The 13,534-nt window shown below is 30.9% G+C and overlaps 1 protein-coding gene across 3 annotated transcripts in view; it reads right to left on the minus strand.

The window, feature by feature from the left end:
* LOC112685494 (glutamate receptor ionotropic, NMDA 1-like) overlaps positions 1–13,534 on the minus strand; it is a 208,795-nt gene that overhangs the window by 114,916 nt on the left and 80,345 nt on the right. For all 3 annotated transcript variants that reach the window (XM_025557424.1, XM_025557419.1, XM_025557414.1), the window contains 2 exons: positions 4,824–5,038; positions 133–519 (listed from right to left, as the gene is read on the minus strand). In XM_025557424.1, the coding sequence (XP_025413209.1) occupies positions 133–519; positions 4,824–5,038 (602 nt within the window). The remainder of the gene's footprint in view (positions 1–132; positions 520–4,823; positions 5,039–13,534) is intronic.

Below are 13,534 nucleotides of genomic sequence, written 5' to 3' on the forward strand. Positions count from 1 at the left end.
GCGACTCAAATGTTTTCTTTAATTCAGGCTCAGTTACGTTTGTGTTTTATTTGATTTTTCACTAAGTACGGATCCGACAAAAAGCGAGCGATCGCCCCTGAGCAGTAGTAGTAGTAACGATAACCAACTCACTTGTACAAATCGCCGGGGAACTCATCGCCCTTGAGCACATCCACGCACGAGTCGGCCACCCTCGACACCTTTGGTGTCCAGCCATCGCACCTGGCGGCCATCACGTCCTTGATGCACTCGGCGAACACGCGCACCGCCGCCCGGATGGCGTGCTTGTCCGTCTGCAGCGGCACCGGGCGCATCGACAGCATTCCGACCGGTACGTTTCCCTTTTTCTTGGCGGTCGCGTTGCCCGCGGCGTTGCCCACGTCCAGCCACAGCCACGCAACGTTGCCCGTGGGCAGCAGACCCAGCGTGGCCGCCTGCCGCCAGACGGTCTGAGCCAACACCCGGTCACCGACCACCACCACCACCGACGCTTCGGACGTCGACAGCTCTACCATCGATCTGCGGAAAATCACAGCGGACCACTTATTAACGACAACGCGATCGGATGGTCGTGTTGAAACATAAAATCGTGATAACCAACAAAAAACGTCCACGCGGCAAAACGAACCCTTCGAAGCGAACGGTTTCTTCCTGTACCATTCAAACACGTCACGCGCTAATTTTTCCGACCCCAACCTCTTTTGCCCGATCGAAACATTTTTTTTTTTTTTTTGCGTTGCCATGCTGATCGTCTACGGCGGTGGTCTCAAACAAGCACATTGAATATTTTTTCTTCAGAAGTTTTTTTTTGTGTGTTTTATAAAATAATTTATATTTTGATAGACTGGTACATAATAAGAGATGTCAAGTATCTCAAGTGTAGCTCAAAAATAAAAATAAATTATAATTATTATTATAAAAAAACGAAATCAATACACAGTACAACGTCCATTTTTTTCATAATTATAATCAATAAAAAATTCATTTTGTCTTAATTTATTTTGTTTATTTTTGATTTAACATTTAAATGAGTAAAAAAAAAGGTGTTTTGCCTGCGAACCTTTTACGTAAATATATATGACTTGTTGGTAATTTGAGTTTGAGACCAATGGTCTACGGCAGTGATTCTCAACCGGGGTGACATGGAATCAATGTTGGGGTGGCACGAAATCTCTAAGGGAAAAGGTAAAAAATAAAAAAAACAATTAATTATAATAAAATCATATTATCGCCACAACTGTCATGTGCATAGCATACCTTAGGCTTTGTATTTTTATATTATTTAGATCCAATAAATAAGTGAAGTATTTTGATTTGCGAAATCGCTACATTATCGATTATCTTATTGATTTAACCGGAGTCGTTAGTCAGTTATTTTGCAGTCGTTAGATACGTATGTAGTGTTAAGGCTCTACAAATATAGAAGAAAATATGAGACTTGGTCTTTCCGCCATCATCCCTCGACTTCCTCAACTTTATAAAAACCACCAGGGCTCAATTTCTCATAAGTTTCTCACAAATTATTATTATTTTTTCTCTCTTTTTTTTTTTTTTTATTTGCAAATTTAAACTTTTAACTGTCAATGTTTATTGAACCCTACAACTCAACTACACTGTTGGTGTACTTCTGTGTATTGTATTTAATTTTAATTATTTCAAGAATTATTCAAAAATACACAGTTAAGATTATTTATTATTTTGACAATAGGGTGACGCGGTGTTTTATTCTAGTGGCTAAAAGTGACATGAACGAGAAAAATATGAGAATCACTGGTCTACGGGTATGCAAGTAGATAAATCGGTAACCCAAATGTTTTCCGGGTCGATGGCATTCGTACCATACCGCAGTACATGCTACTATCATGTAATTGCATTAGCATAAAACGATAGGTAATAATGATAATGCGTAAAACGATTTTCCGAAATTATTACGATTTTATAACAATCGTAAATAATAAGTATGACCAGTACGAATAAATCGTTTGTTTTAGAAATGGGCTTTTCATTTCTTTTTCGGAAGCGGCAATCTGATTTTCTCGGTTCCTCAAACAATTTTCAACATTTAAAATGTTGGTGTGCATTATTCTTTGAAAATGTTATTTATAAAAGTTGGATTTTTGAAAAAACATTCGGCCTGTGCCTAATATTCTCTAAATTAATCATCTATAATTATTTGCATAAAGAAGGATCACATGGTAACAGATTTTTTTTGTAAGCTCCTAAGAAAAAAAATTCGTATTTCATTGTTTACGATGCTTCATAAATTAGAACTTATACGATTTCAAATTAATAATTAAATTTATTTATGTTATTTCGATTAAATGTATTACAATAAAGCGTAACAATAGTTGAACGCTTTATACACGATAATGTCATCGTTCAAAATCAAGAGGTATTAAGACAAATGTTATGTAATATATTTTTATAATATTCATAGTATGCACTTCAACTACAACCTGTCAGACTGATATGTCTACGTCTACATTTCACTTGTTATTGTTAACTGTATTGATATTATTGTAACGATCGTATGATAAAATAATTTTCAGGAAGCGTCTCTCGAAATGTCAAAAGTGGAAATATGATCGAAAATTACGTTATCTTGATCGGATGAAAAGGGAAAAATTTTGTTTAAGTGAATTGCATTTATAACGCAATGACATAAGAAAATAATTCTTTATTTGATTTTTTTTTTTTTTTAATTCAAAAACATTTTTAACACCAATAACGAAAAATCTATAAAATCATTGTAATGAGACATTTAGAGTACCGTTTAGTTATAAAAAAGAGCAATATAAGCTCAAAAATAAAAATTAAAGTTAATCTTTAGTTGATCGAATGTAATAATAAAACCATTTAGCATAAAATCAATTTCAATACTTGTACATGTTATGATAAAATGTACCTTTGTATGTATTGACAACTTTAGTTTTTAAACATAAGAACATACCTAATAAATTTAAAATAAAAATCTAAATCATTAAATCAGAATACAATATTATTTGATCATCGTATTGATAAAAATAACATCTAACAACGTAATATTATACCTACATTGACGCTGTGATCATAGGGCTAAAAAAAAGTATTATAGTTATAAAAATAGAAACATTTTTTGTTATCTTAAATTAAAATGAATCATAAATATGTATTAATATATTTATTTGTGAGTGTTGAATATAATAATTCATAATTCAAAAAAAAATGAAGTCATAAATATATGAATTTTTATTTTTCTTATTATTTTACTATAATCTTTCTTGGAAGATATTATACTATTTTAGATTAGAGTAATTAATATTTCAGTATAAAAAAAAAAAAACAAATTTAAAATAGTGCACAATTTTCATTTATTCTAACGATTATTTATTTGTATTAATTTATACTACATTAATTTACAAATACTTTAAGCGACAACTATTAAAATTAATATATTAAATAATATAAAATTTTTATCGGTAATCAAAAAATTAAATAATATAAACATCTAGGCAAAAAGTGTTTCAACCTTCTTCAGTATCCTTCTTACACATCTGAAGTATTATAGAAACTAATATATCACATTTCAAGTACATGTGATTTATTATTTTTAAGATAAAGCGATTTGTGAGTGAGTGGTATTTAAGTTTTTATATTATAAAATAAAAAAAATAACGTTTATCGGGTAGAAATATCTTGATAAATATCATTTTAAAAACCAAATAAAACGATTTTTAAGATCATCAAATGTTATCTTTGTATATAAACTGAAAAGACCTTATTTAGATGGATTTGTATATTTTCACAAATGTAAAATTATTGATGTAAAGCTTGTTTACATTTTTTATACGATGTAATTTCGAAGCTTTTACATAAACTAAATCATTAGAAAATAATAACTAAATTTGACACATTATACAAATGTATAAAATAAACACATGATTTTAGTGGCAATAGTTATTATTTTGCAATCAACTACGATATCTTTATATTATCTATCAAAAACTTAACTTTAAAATAAAAATTAAGATTAGTAGGTACAGAAAGTACCAATCACAGGAATTCGAGCAATTCGTACGTGACTTAGAAATAAAATGTATATATTATTTTGTTCTATATATAAATTTAAGAAATCTAATAAAGTCATAAGACCATTGCCATACACAAGATCGGTATATATGGTGTGGGTAGCCTGACCCTTTTTCAGTAGCATTTCGCATTTATAAAAAAACTGCTTTTTTAATAACTCCTATAATTTATTGACTTCATTAATAACCTCAGCATGTACCGAAAGAAGCTTTATTAAGCTCAAAAGAATTAAAAACATAATTTCTCAAAATGAACAGGGAAAATTGTTTAAACTCGTAAAAAAAAAGTATCGAATTCTTGTAGGATCTAAGTATTATGATATTAATTAACTTGTTTCCAATAAATTAAAGAAAATGTTTATTTTATATTTTTAAAATGTAAGTAATTTAGGTAAGGAAGTATATGATTATCAGATTATTTTAAAAAATTAAAATAAACATGTGTTATTTTACCAGGATTAAAAAATACCAATTGAAATGTAACCATTTGAAAACTACGTAAGCACTTAATTGAAAAAAATATTTTTTTTGGTCAGAACCTCAACGGTCATCTCAATCGTTTGGTCCTAGGTCTTACGTAACGCCATTTCAGTTTACCTGATACGCGAACACAATTCAAATTTTCAGCCCGGTTGAACAACCATCCTCAGTCTATACATTGTCAAACAATATGTAACGCGCAGATTGAAACTTGTTCAAAAATTAAAGTGGATAAGTGGTGGAGACGTTAACAAACAAACGCATACAGTTATTTACCTGAATAACATGAGGTCGGAGGAGTCCGAAGATATGGGCACGGACGTGTAACTCAGCGGAGCCTTGCCCAGCATTGTTTGCACGCCTGAGTCAATCGTTATGGAGTGCAATACGTAAAATGTATGCCACCCTGTGTGCAACAAAAACGATCTGAGGGCTGAAAATAGTTCCCACGGCGTAATCGACACCCTGACCACCAGTTCGCTCCAACGTTCCTGTATAAATCAAACGAAACTCATAAAATATAATATATAGCTGACATGTATAAAAATATACGTGTATATGCGTGTATGTTTGTTGATTGTACCTTCGTCCAACTAAACTTTTCTCTACCTGAACCCAATATGGGACGAAAATGTTTGATTAATGTGTTATTTTTTACTACCATTATTCAAATATATGGAATTCTAATACTTTTTCTGGTGATAATTCTTCATGGATTTCTCGTGCGGACGGAAATTTTTATTTTTACATGCTATAAGTATATAAGTAAAATTATAAGTACAGCTATATTCCATAAGAAAACATAATTTATTTCAAAATAAAATACCGATTTAAAATATTTAAATTACTTTATTTTAAAATCAATAAACGCAATATTTTTCCCTATTACCCAAATACATAAATGTCAGTAAATAATACTAAACAAATGTAAAACAATGTAATTTAATGTATACCAATCTAACTAAAATAATGTTAGTAATAAATATAGTAATTATTACTATATTATTAGACTATATAATTTCTATAAAGACTGGTATTGAAACGATGACGAAAAATATAAATGGATTTAAAATAAATATAGCTATTCCAAACTAAAATTAATTTTTTTCATTCATCGTTATCCTTAATCATAACTGACGTACATGCAAAAAAAAAAAAATGATTAATAGATTGTGAAACTACACTTATTATAGGATTTTTTTTACCAAATCGTATACGCCATTTTAGCTGAAATTTGGCTTTTACAGTTTGAATATCCAATTCTAATGCCAGATAACATAAAGTTTAACTTATAATAAATCATGATTATTTTTCAATGGACGTATTATAGATGAATCGGTTTATAATATTCGATAATTAATATATTGTATAATTACCATTGCAATAAAACAATTAAAAATAATTCTCACTAATGATTTTACTCATATAAAGATAATATTATTAGTAGTTTTTTTTTTCTAAGAATCAAAAGGAGTAGATGACGCATTATTATGTAATTTAAGTCATATTCTTCTTGTCAAAAAACGAATTAAATCCGATTGAGTATTATTTCTCATTAAAATTCAAATTAAATACGATTTTGGTTTAAAAATGTTCTTGTTTCTGAAACTAGTAAAATGAAAGTATATTTCATAAATTCAGATAATTATTTAAATTAAAAAATATGGAAATATATAAGAAGTAACTTTTATTAAAATAAAGACAAGTTAATTATATATAAATAATAAGATATAAAATTGAATACAGGAAAATAAATGGTTATTTATAATAGTGGTTTTCAACTTGGAGTACGCATATCCCTAGGTATGTGAAAAAATATTGGATAATAGCGGAAAAAATTGAAAACGTTTTATTTAAAACTATTTGTTTCAGAAATATGCAATATATATTATAAAAAATTAAAACATATATTATCATATTGAAAATACAGTGTTTTGTGTAATTACTTCTATTATATAACTAAGTTTTATACTCAACGATTTATTCGAAGTCTTGGTACATTATTTAATCTGAGAGTTAAATAGTTTATTCATAAATGTACTCATTTTACAGTTCACACAATTATTTTAACCAACTTGTTTGTTTTTATAAATAAAACATATTCATCATTAGTAATAAATACCAATCCCTTTAATCTGTGACAAACATTTTAAGTTTGATCTACACGGTAAAATTATTATTATAAGTTATTGTGAATATTAATTAGAGACATAAATAATCGGTTTACGTATTCAAAATAAATCGTAAATTAATTAATACGACGGGCTATAGTTGAACATAACATATAGCTTAAAATATTTTACAGTGGCCTTATGAATATACATGTTAAGCAAGTATACGGTTAATACGCGTATTCGTGCATTTATTTTGGGTAAAGAACTCTAGAAAACAGTTCACATAACCTGTAATAAATACCATGTTTAGTAGAAATTACTGGTATTTAATGTGGCTCGAATATTGTTTAGTCAATACTCATGCTAGTTGAATTCAAATTGATTATCTAAACTATAGAACATATTTAAACATGTAATATATTTCTCTGTAGCATACTATATTTTTAATTTCTAAACACCTTCTCAAACATTAAATTTGATACTAGAACGAAATTGAAAACTTAAGTGTTAAATAAAGTTCTCTCAACATTAAAAAAATTTATTTGTTAAAAAAGGTCAATTATATCAATCAAGTTTAACCATAACTCTTCTTTTATATTATTGAAAACTAATCAAATCACATAATACTCAATTTAATATTTTCTTTAAATATATTATATAAGTATTGTTTGGAGAGTATATGATATGTATGTAAAATTATAGAAGCTCAATATATAATTCCATCTCACACGATTCATAATTAAAACATAATATATATATATATATATATATCTACACAAAATATAGAATTAATAATAATAAATTATTTCAAGTATAAATTGTATAAATATGATAATCTATTTTCGAAATGTGTTCGCTGATAAATAGGAACGTGGTAGTTTTCATTGAGTAATTGATTTAACAACTCAACTTTATTTTTAATTAATAATATTTTTAATAATATTTTTCGTAATTCGAAAATTCCCCAATAATATTTTTTTTCAAATCAAATTGTCTGTAGTATAACCTTGACTGAATATATATAGTAAGACAAACAACAGCTAACAATCTTTGTCTCGATTTTTCTTTGTATGATGTTCCAAAACATTTCTGATTTTTACCGAGTATTCTGTATCCGCATTTTGTATCGGGATTTCTTTTATTATTTCTCATTTACTAAAAGGTATCCATTATAAGCAAAATACCCCTTTGTACTTATTTATTTTCATAATATTTTTCTTATCGATTTTTATATCCTTTTAATATTCTATACACTATGTGAAATGTTTATCAATGTATATAACGGTTTACGACTAAAATTTTACTGGAAATCTAAAATGAAAAACGTCCTGTTCTATTTTTAAAATTATATTAATATATTATCATTGTGCAAATGGTAAATAATTTGTTTTGTAAGACGTTGTGTGTATATGAACTTCAGTAAAACAATCATCTATTAGACTCCATATTGAATGAAAATTAATGTCATCCGTTTAATAATTTTCCCATGTGAGTATCCATGATATTTATGAATCGATAAATCTTAATGTTGTTTAATAACACGGAAGTGCGCATCACGTAAAGTTGCTTATATCGTGGGTAGCAGCTGTAATTCTTCGTTGAGCCAGTTCCGCATGTAATTTCAAGTCAATTACGCTCCACGCATTACATTTCGACTGTTGAAATGCATAAGAAGCTATGCGACATGGTGCACTCGTACACTGCAGACAACCGTCAGTCAGAACATTCGATCGCACAAGTGCTTGTATTCTTCTGACCATTTAATAGGAATAAAAATATTTTATGTTAATTTGCTTAATATAGTTTATTGGCTGATTTATTTTTAATTTTTCATTGCAGAGTACCGATGACTTGCTCGCGTTGATCAATAAATGGTGCACTTACCGTTCATCGCGTGAAAATCGGAGCAATCGCATTAAATTTCAATGTGATATTCGGCAAATAACCGCAAAGCTATTTGTCTACTGTGTTTATCGACGGGCAACAACGCGTTGCGATTTGAAAACCATACGCGTAATGTCCGTCGGGAGCATTGTACGGTTTATTTGGAACTCAATGGTTCTAACCCGCCCGTTCGCCTCGATATATTTTCCGACCACAGATGTTCGGTGCAACAATAATGCTCGCAAAACACGCCATTCCGTCCGCGTATCACGCTCGTCGCCCAGTTCCGTTATCGGTGGCGCTCGGGGAACAGTGGAGCCCGTTAATTTCCTGGCGAATCCGATTCCCGATCGGCCGCGCGGCGAATACATTATGCAAACGTGAACATATTTGCATTTACGTGCGGATTGTACGGGACCGTGCGCCGGACGTGCGTCCAGTAGACGGCCGCCGCGTGTGTGCGACACACGGGACCAACGGCCGTCTCTCGTCCTGCACGTAGCCACGACGTTAAAAGGTTTCCGTGCGGATGCGCGCGAAAGTACCGTCCGGCACGGCGAAGGGCGTGGCGGTGGCGCGTGCCGAAGATCGCGGCCGGGCGATATGCGATCGGGCCCCCGTTACGTTATCCGGCGCCGCAATACACCCCCTCGCGGTCGTTGCACGCACAACGCATACGCGTAGGAAACGCGAGCGCCAGGATTTATGGCAGGACGTGTCCTCTCGCCTCCCGTACATCGGCCCGGTCCTGCTAAGCCGGTGCACGCGCACCGGAACCGATGTTCGCACGACCACGTAACGTACGAGCGCGCACCTCCGACACCGGTTTTGCTACCGGCGTGCCCCGTAGCGCGCGTGTTCGGATTTGTTCGCGGAGTTGCCCGCGGGCACGCGCACCCCACCGCACTCGACCGGGTACACGGTACGAATGGAGACGAACAGTGTCGCATAATAAGTTCGGTCGTTTCGAACCGGAGAAACCTCCATCTCCTATTTGTCATTGTCCTTCCCCCCCCTCCCCGTCGTAGCACGCCGCAACGCCTGAGCGAATTTATGGCTCGTGACGAAGACGGAACGACGTGTTCGCGCCCGATGTGTTTCGCTGTAACGCACGATAGTAAACAAACGCGACGAGAAGTGTAATCTGCGAAAGTAATAACAGTACGCACGTACGGCTCGCAGCGATAATAACATTATACGCTCGTACGCGTACGAACGCGGTTTGGATATTTTTTTCTTTTCCTTTCCCGGAGTACGTAACACCGTTTCATTTTTTTTTTTTCGTCACCGCGATGATAACACAACAATATACGAAAAAAAACCACCCTTATTCACAGCTATCACGTGATACGCGCTCGGCCCCGTCGTCGGCGGCTGACGCCAACGGCACGAATAACTCGTATAATTCAGCGGGTCCGAGTGCTGATGCGCGTTCCACGTCCAGAGCTCTTACAGCTCTGTAGCCCCGCAACAACAGAACCGGTCGTGACCCGATCGCCTGTCGGGTAAGACACGATTCCGTACGTTCGTTATCGGCGATACATTTTTCAGCTACACGATTCCGTTATATTAATCGGTATTTTCCGAGTTTCGGTAAAAGTTGTAGATTATAGATGTCGAGGAATCCAAATTTAAGCATTTTCAAATAATTTATTAACAATAATTTCATTCAAATAAACACTGTCGATTTTATTTATTTATTTATTTATTACTTTTCTTTTATTTAGTTATCCTCATTTTATTTATTATTTTATTATTAGTTTTTTTTTTTTATGAACTATTATAAAAAAATGAAATAGAACTGTATTTAAATATGATACGGTGAAATTAGTAAATTTGACAACGTTGCATGCGATTTCATATGCAATCGTGTTTATTTACTTTTCTTACCCACCATTTTGTTACCCATCTACAAATGTACGCAATCGTGTTCTACCCCGCCTGTCGTGTTCGCAACCAATGTTGCAACGAAACGTGCTATCGCGTCCGGCCGCATATGTTGCACCGGTATTATAGTATACCGGGGGTATATTTCCGCGAACAGTCTGACGGGACTATAAGTAGTGTTGTATAGAGATAATTTTTCAAATATCATAATTAGTTTATGAGATGATTGGTAGAATAATTATCTAGATTAAGACAAAAGATACCAAATAATTATAGTAAAATTATAATTTTTATCTATCTCAAAATTGTGCATCAATCAACAAGATAATACAACATATATTTAAATTACAAAACATTTGTAATTTATGCATTATTATAATTCAAATAAATTTAAAATCTAAAATTTAAATAAATCTAAAAAGAATGTTTTAACCAAAATTTATGATTTAAGACACCATACAATTTGGCATCTAAAAACATATTGTTTAATGTTTTACCTATTGAACAAAATCAAAATAAATTAAATTAAATAAAGAAATAAAAATAATGATATGTGATATTTAAAATGTCCATAAAAATGTAAAATAACTAATATTATGAAACTAATAATTAATAAATTAACAAAAACTTAACTGAAAAATTAATTAATTCACTCGTTTTTTCGTAAATTTTATTTTTTTTGTTTTTGTTATTCTTGACGCATTTGAAAACCATTGAAAATGTTTTACTCTTTATCTCCTAAAATACCAACTAGTAGTAACTTTTTACTAGAAATCACTCTAGAGTTGAAAATCAAAGCACTTTTACAGCTTCAACAAAACACTACGTATAAAAATATATATACATTGAATAATCAAAACATTCCTCACTCCAGTTTGTATCTAAACTAATTATTAGGCAATAAATAAAATTATTATAATTAAATATTATCTAGGTAATTCCATTCTTGGATAACGGTTCAGACAACTTACTTCCCATTTACATAAAAAAGATAAAAGATAAAAACATATATATCTAGAAACATTTATTTGGGTAAAAAATAACCGTTGTCGACAATAACGATTTCAATAGCGAGCAACGACGGTGTTTGCCGAATATTGAACACGACTATGGTTATTATGGACGATACCGAATTTATAACCAGAACAGAGTTCAATGGTAAATTTCATTCGATTGCTATGCAAAAATTCCATAAAAAAAAAAAAAAAAAAAAACTTAATTACGAGGGAACCGTAAATGTTATCATTCTACTGTATGCTGTATTCTCGCGTGAACATAATATATTATATACTCTTATAAAACTGCTATTATAATCATTTCAACTCACAACACTAATATAAGCTAATGATAATATCGCAATGGTACATCTTATGTAATCTTTTTTTCTTCATTATAGATACTTTGACTCTGCTCATTATATGTACTATTGCGTTTTTGCTTTAATCGCAGAATTTTTATTTCTACAGTTTTGATTTTTAATCACTTTAATTGGTTATTTTAACTAATGAATTGTTGATAAAATATGTTGAATATTTTCAATACATTTTAATAATATTTTATGTAATCCATAAAATCGCTTTCGTTCATTTTCTGACAATTAAAATACAAAACTGTTAAAATGTTACCCTACACTTATTCAATGTTCAAAATTACCTAATATAACAAGTGTATATAATCTGTCAACACAAAACAGTTGTTTTATGACAGTTTATTCAAAAAGTATATCGAAAAAAGTAGTCCCTATGTTCATATGTTTCAAATTCAATAACTGTCAACGGTATTAAACAAATTATCCAGTTGGTGTAAATTCTATAGGTACATACAATTTATGTCAGCATGTATCTATTTATAACAAACGCGTATTGATGTAATAACTAAAAAAAAAAACAATATTTCATTTTATTATACAAATATTTTATATGCATAAACCAAAAACAAATCAATTGTGAATAAAAATATAAATTTGCAACAAGAAAAAAAATTTTAATAGTAATATCAATATTTTTTCGTAGTTTTTTTAATTAGAAAACAAATTGCTGAAAATAGTATTTTACCTTTAAATCTTAACCACGGTATTTAAGTAATTTATTAAGTAAAAATTTATTTAATTTAATGAATTTGTATATTCGTGATGATTTTCATGTGAATCATGAGTTCGCTTTTAGATGATAGTTTTATTTCATAACGTCACAAATTAAAATAACCAAAAAATCTTCAAGATTAATACACTGCTCCACTATCTTATGATTATCGACAAACCACACGCAAAACGAAATATTTCGAGCTAATATCACACATGTTAAGAATATGGCCATAACTATTGTAATCAATAGCCTACAGCGTTAAATGCGTCAATAATTTAAGTTAAAAATGATCAGAGCCAACTGGCTAGATATGCATTCTGGCATAGTGACTATGCTCTAGTGCACATATAGGTATAGATATTGCACATCACATGGCTGTGTACGAGTTGATTCCCGGGTCATTAAGATGTATTAAGAAGTTGATTCCTGGGTTATTATATATTTTTTTCAATATTTCTTCAAATACTCAGCCTATTAGCGTAACCCAAGAAACACCATGAAGATGTTGACTGACAAGTTACTCAAAAATATTGTTCTTTTTAGTTTTTTTCATATTTTGAAAATCATTCCATTTTCATTTATTGTATTATATTATATTATATTTATTATTTATTAAAAAAATTGTTAGTAAAAAAATTTAGTAGGTAAAAAATTATTATTAAAAAATTTTAATAATTAGATATTTTTTTTCTCGTAAATTCGCACGTGTTATCGGTGAACATGAGCGCGTGCTGTGTGTGACGGTCAAACGCTTTACGGTCGTGTATTAATATATAATAATAGGGAATGATCACGTACATGCCTAATAATGACTCGAGAATCAATAAATACATAAAGTAGGTCTCGGGAATCAACTCATTTACTGCGCATCACACAAAGGTTGTATAATTAGTGTTGTAAAAAGATAATCAACAAATTATCTAGATTACGGATAATTAATTTAAGATTCATCTAAATAAGATAAAAGATAACTATTTAAATATTTATCTGGGTAATAGATAAAATATAACTACATTTA

Source organism: Sipha flava, unplaced genomic scaffold (genome assembly GCF_003268045.1).
Source record: "Sipha flava isolate LNK unplaced genomic scaffold, YSA_version1 107_pilon_pilon, whole genome shotgun sequence".
Lineage (NCBI taxonomy): Eukaryota > Metazoa > Arthropoda > Insecta > Hemiptera > Aphididae > Sipha > Sipha flava.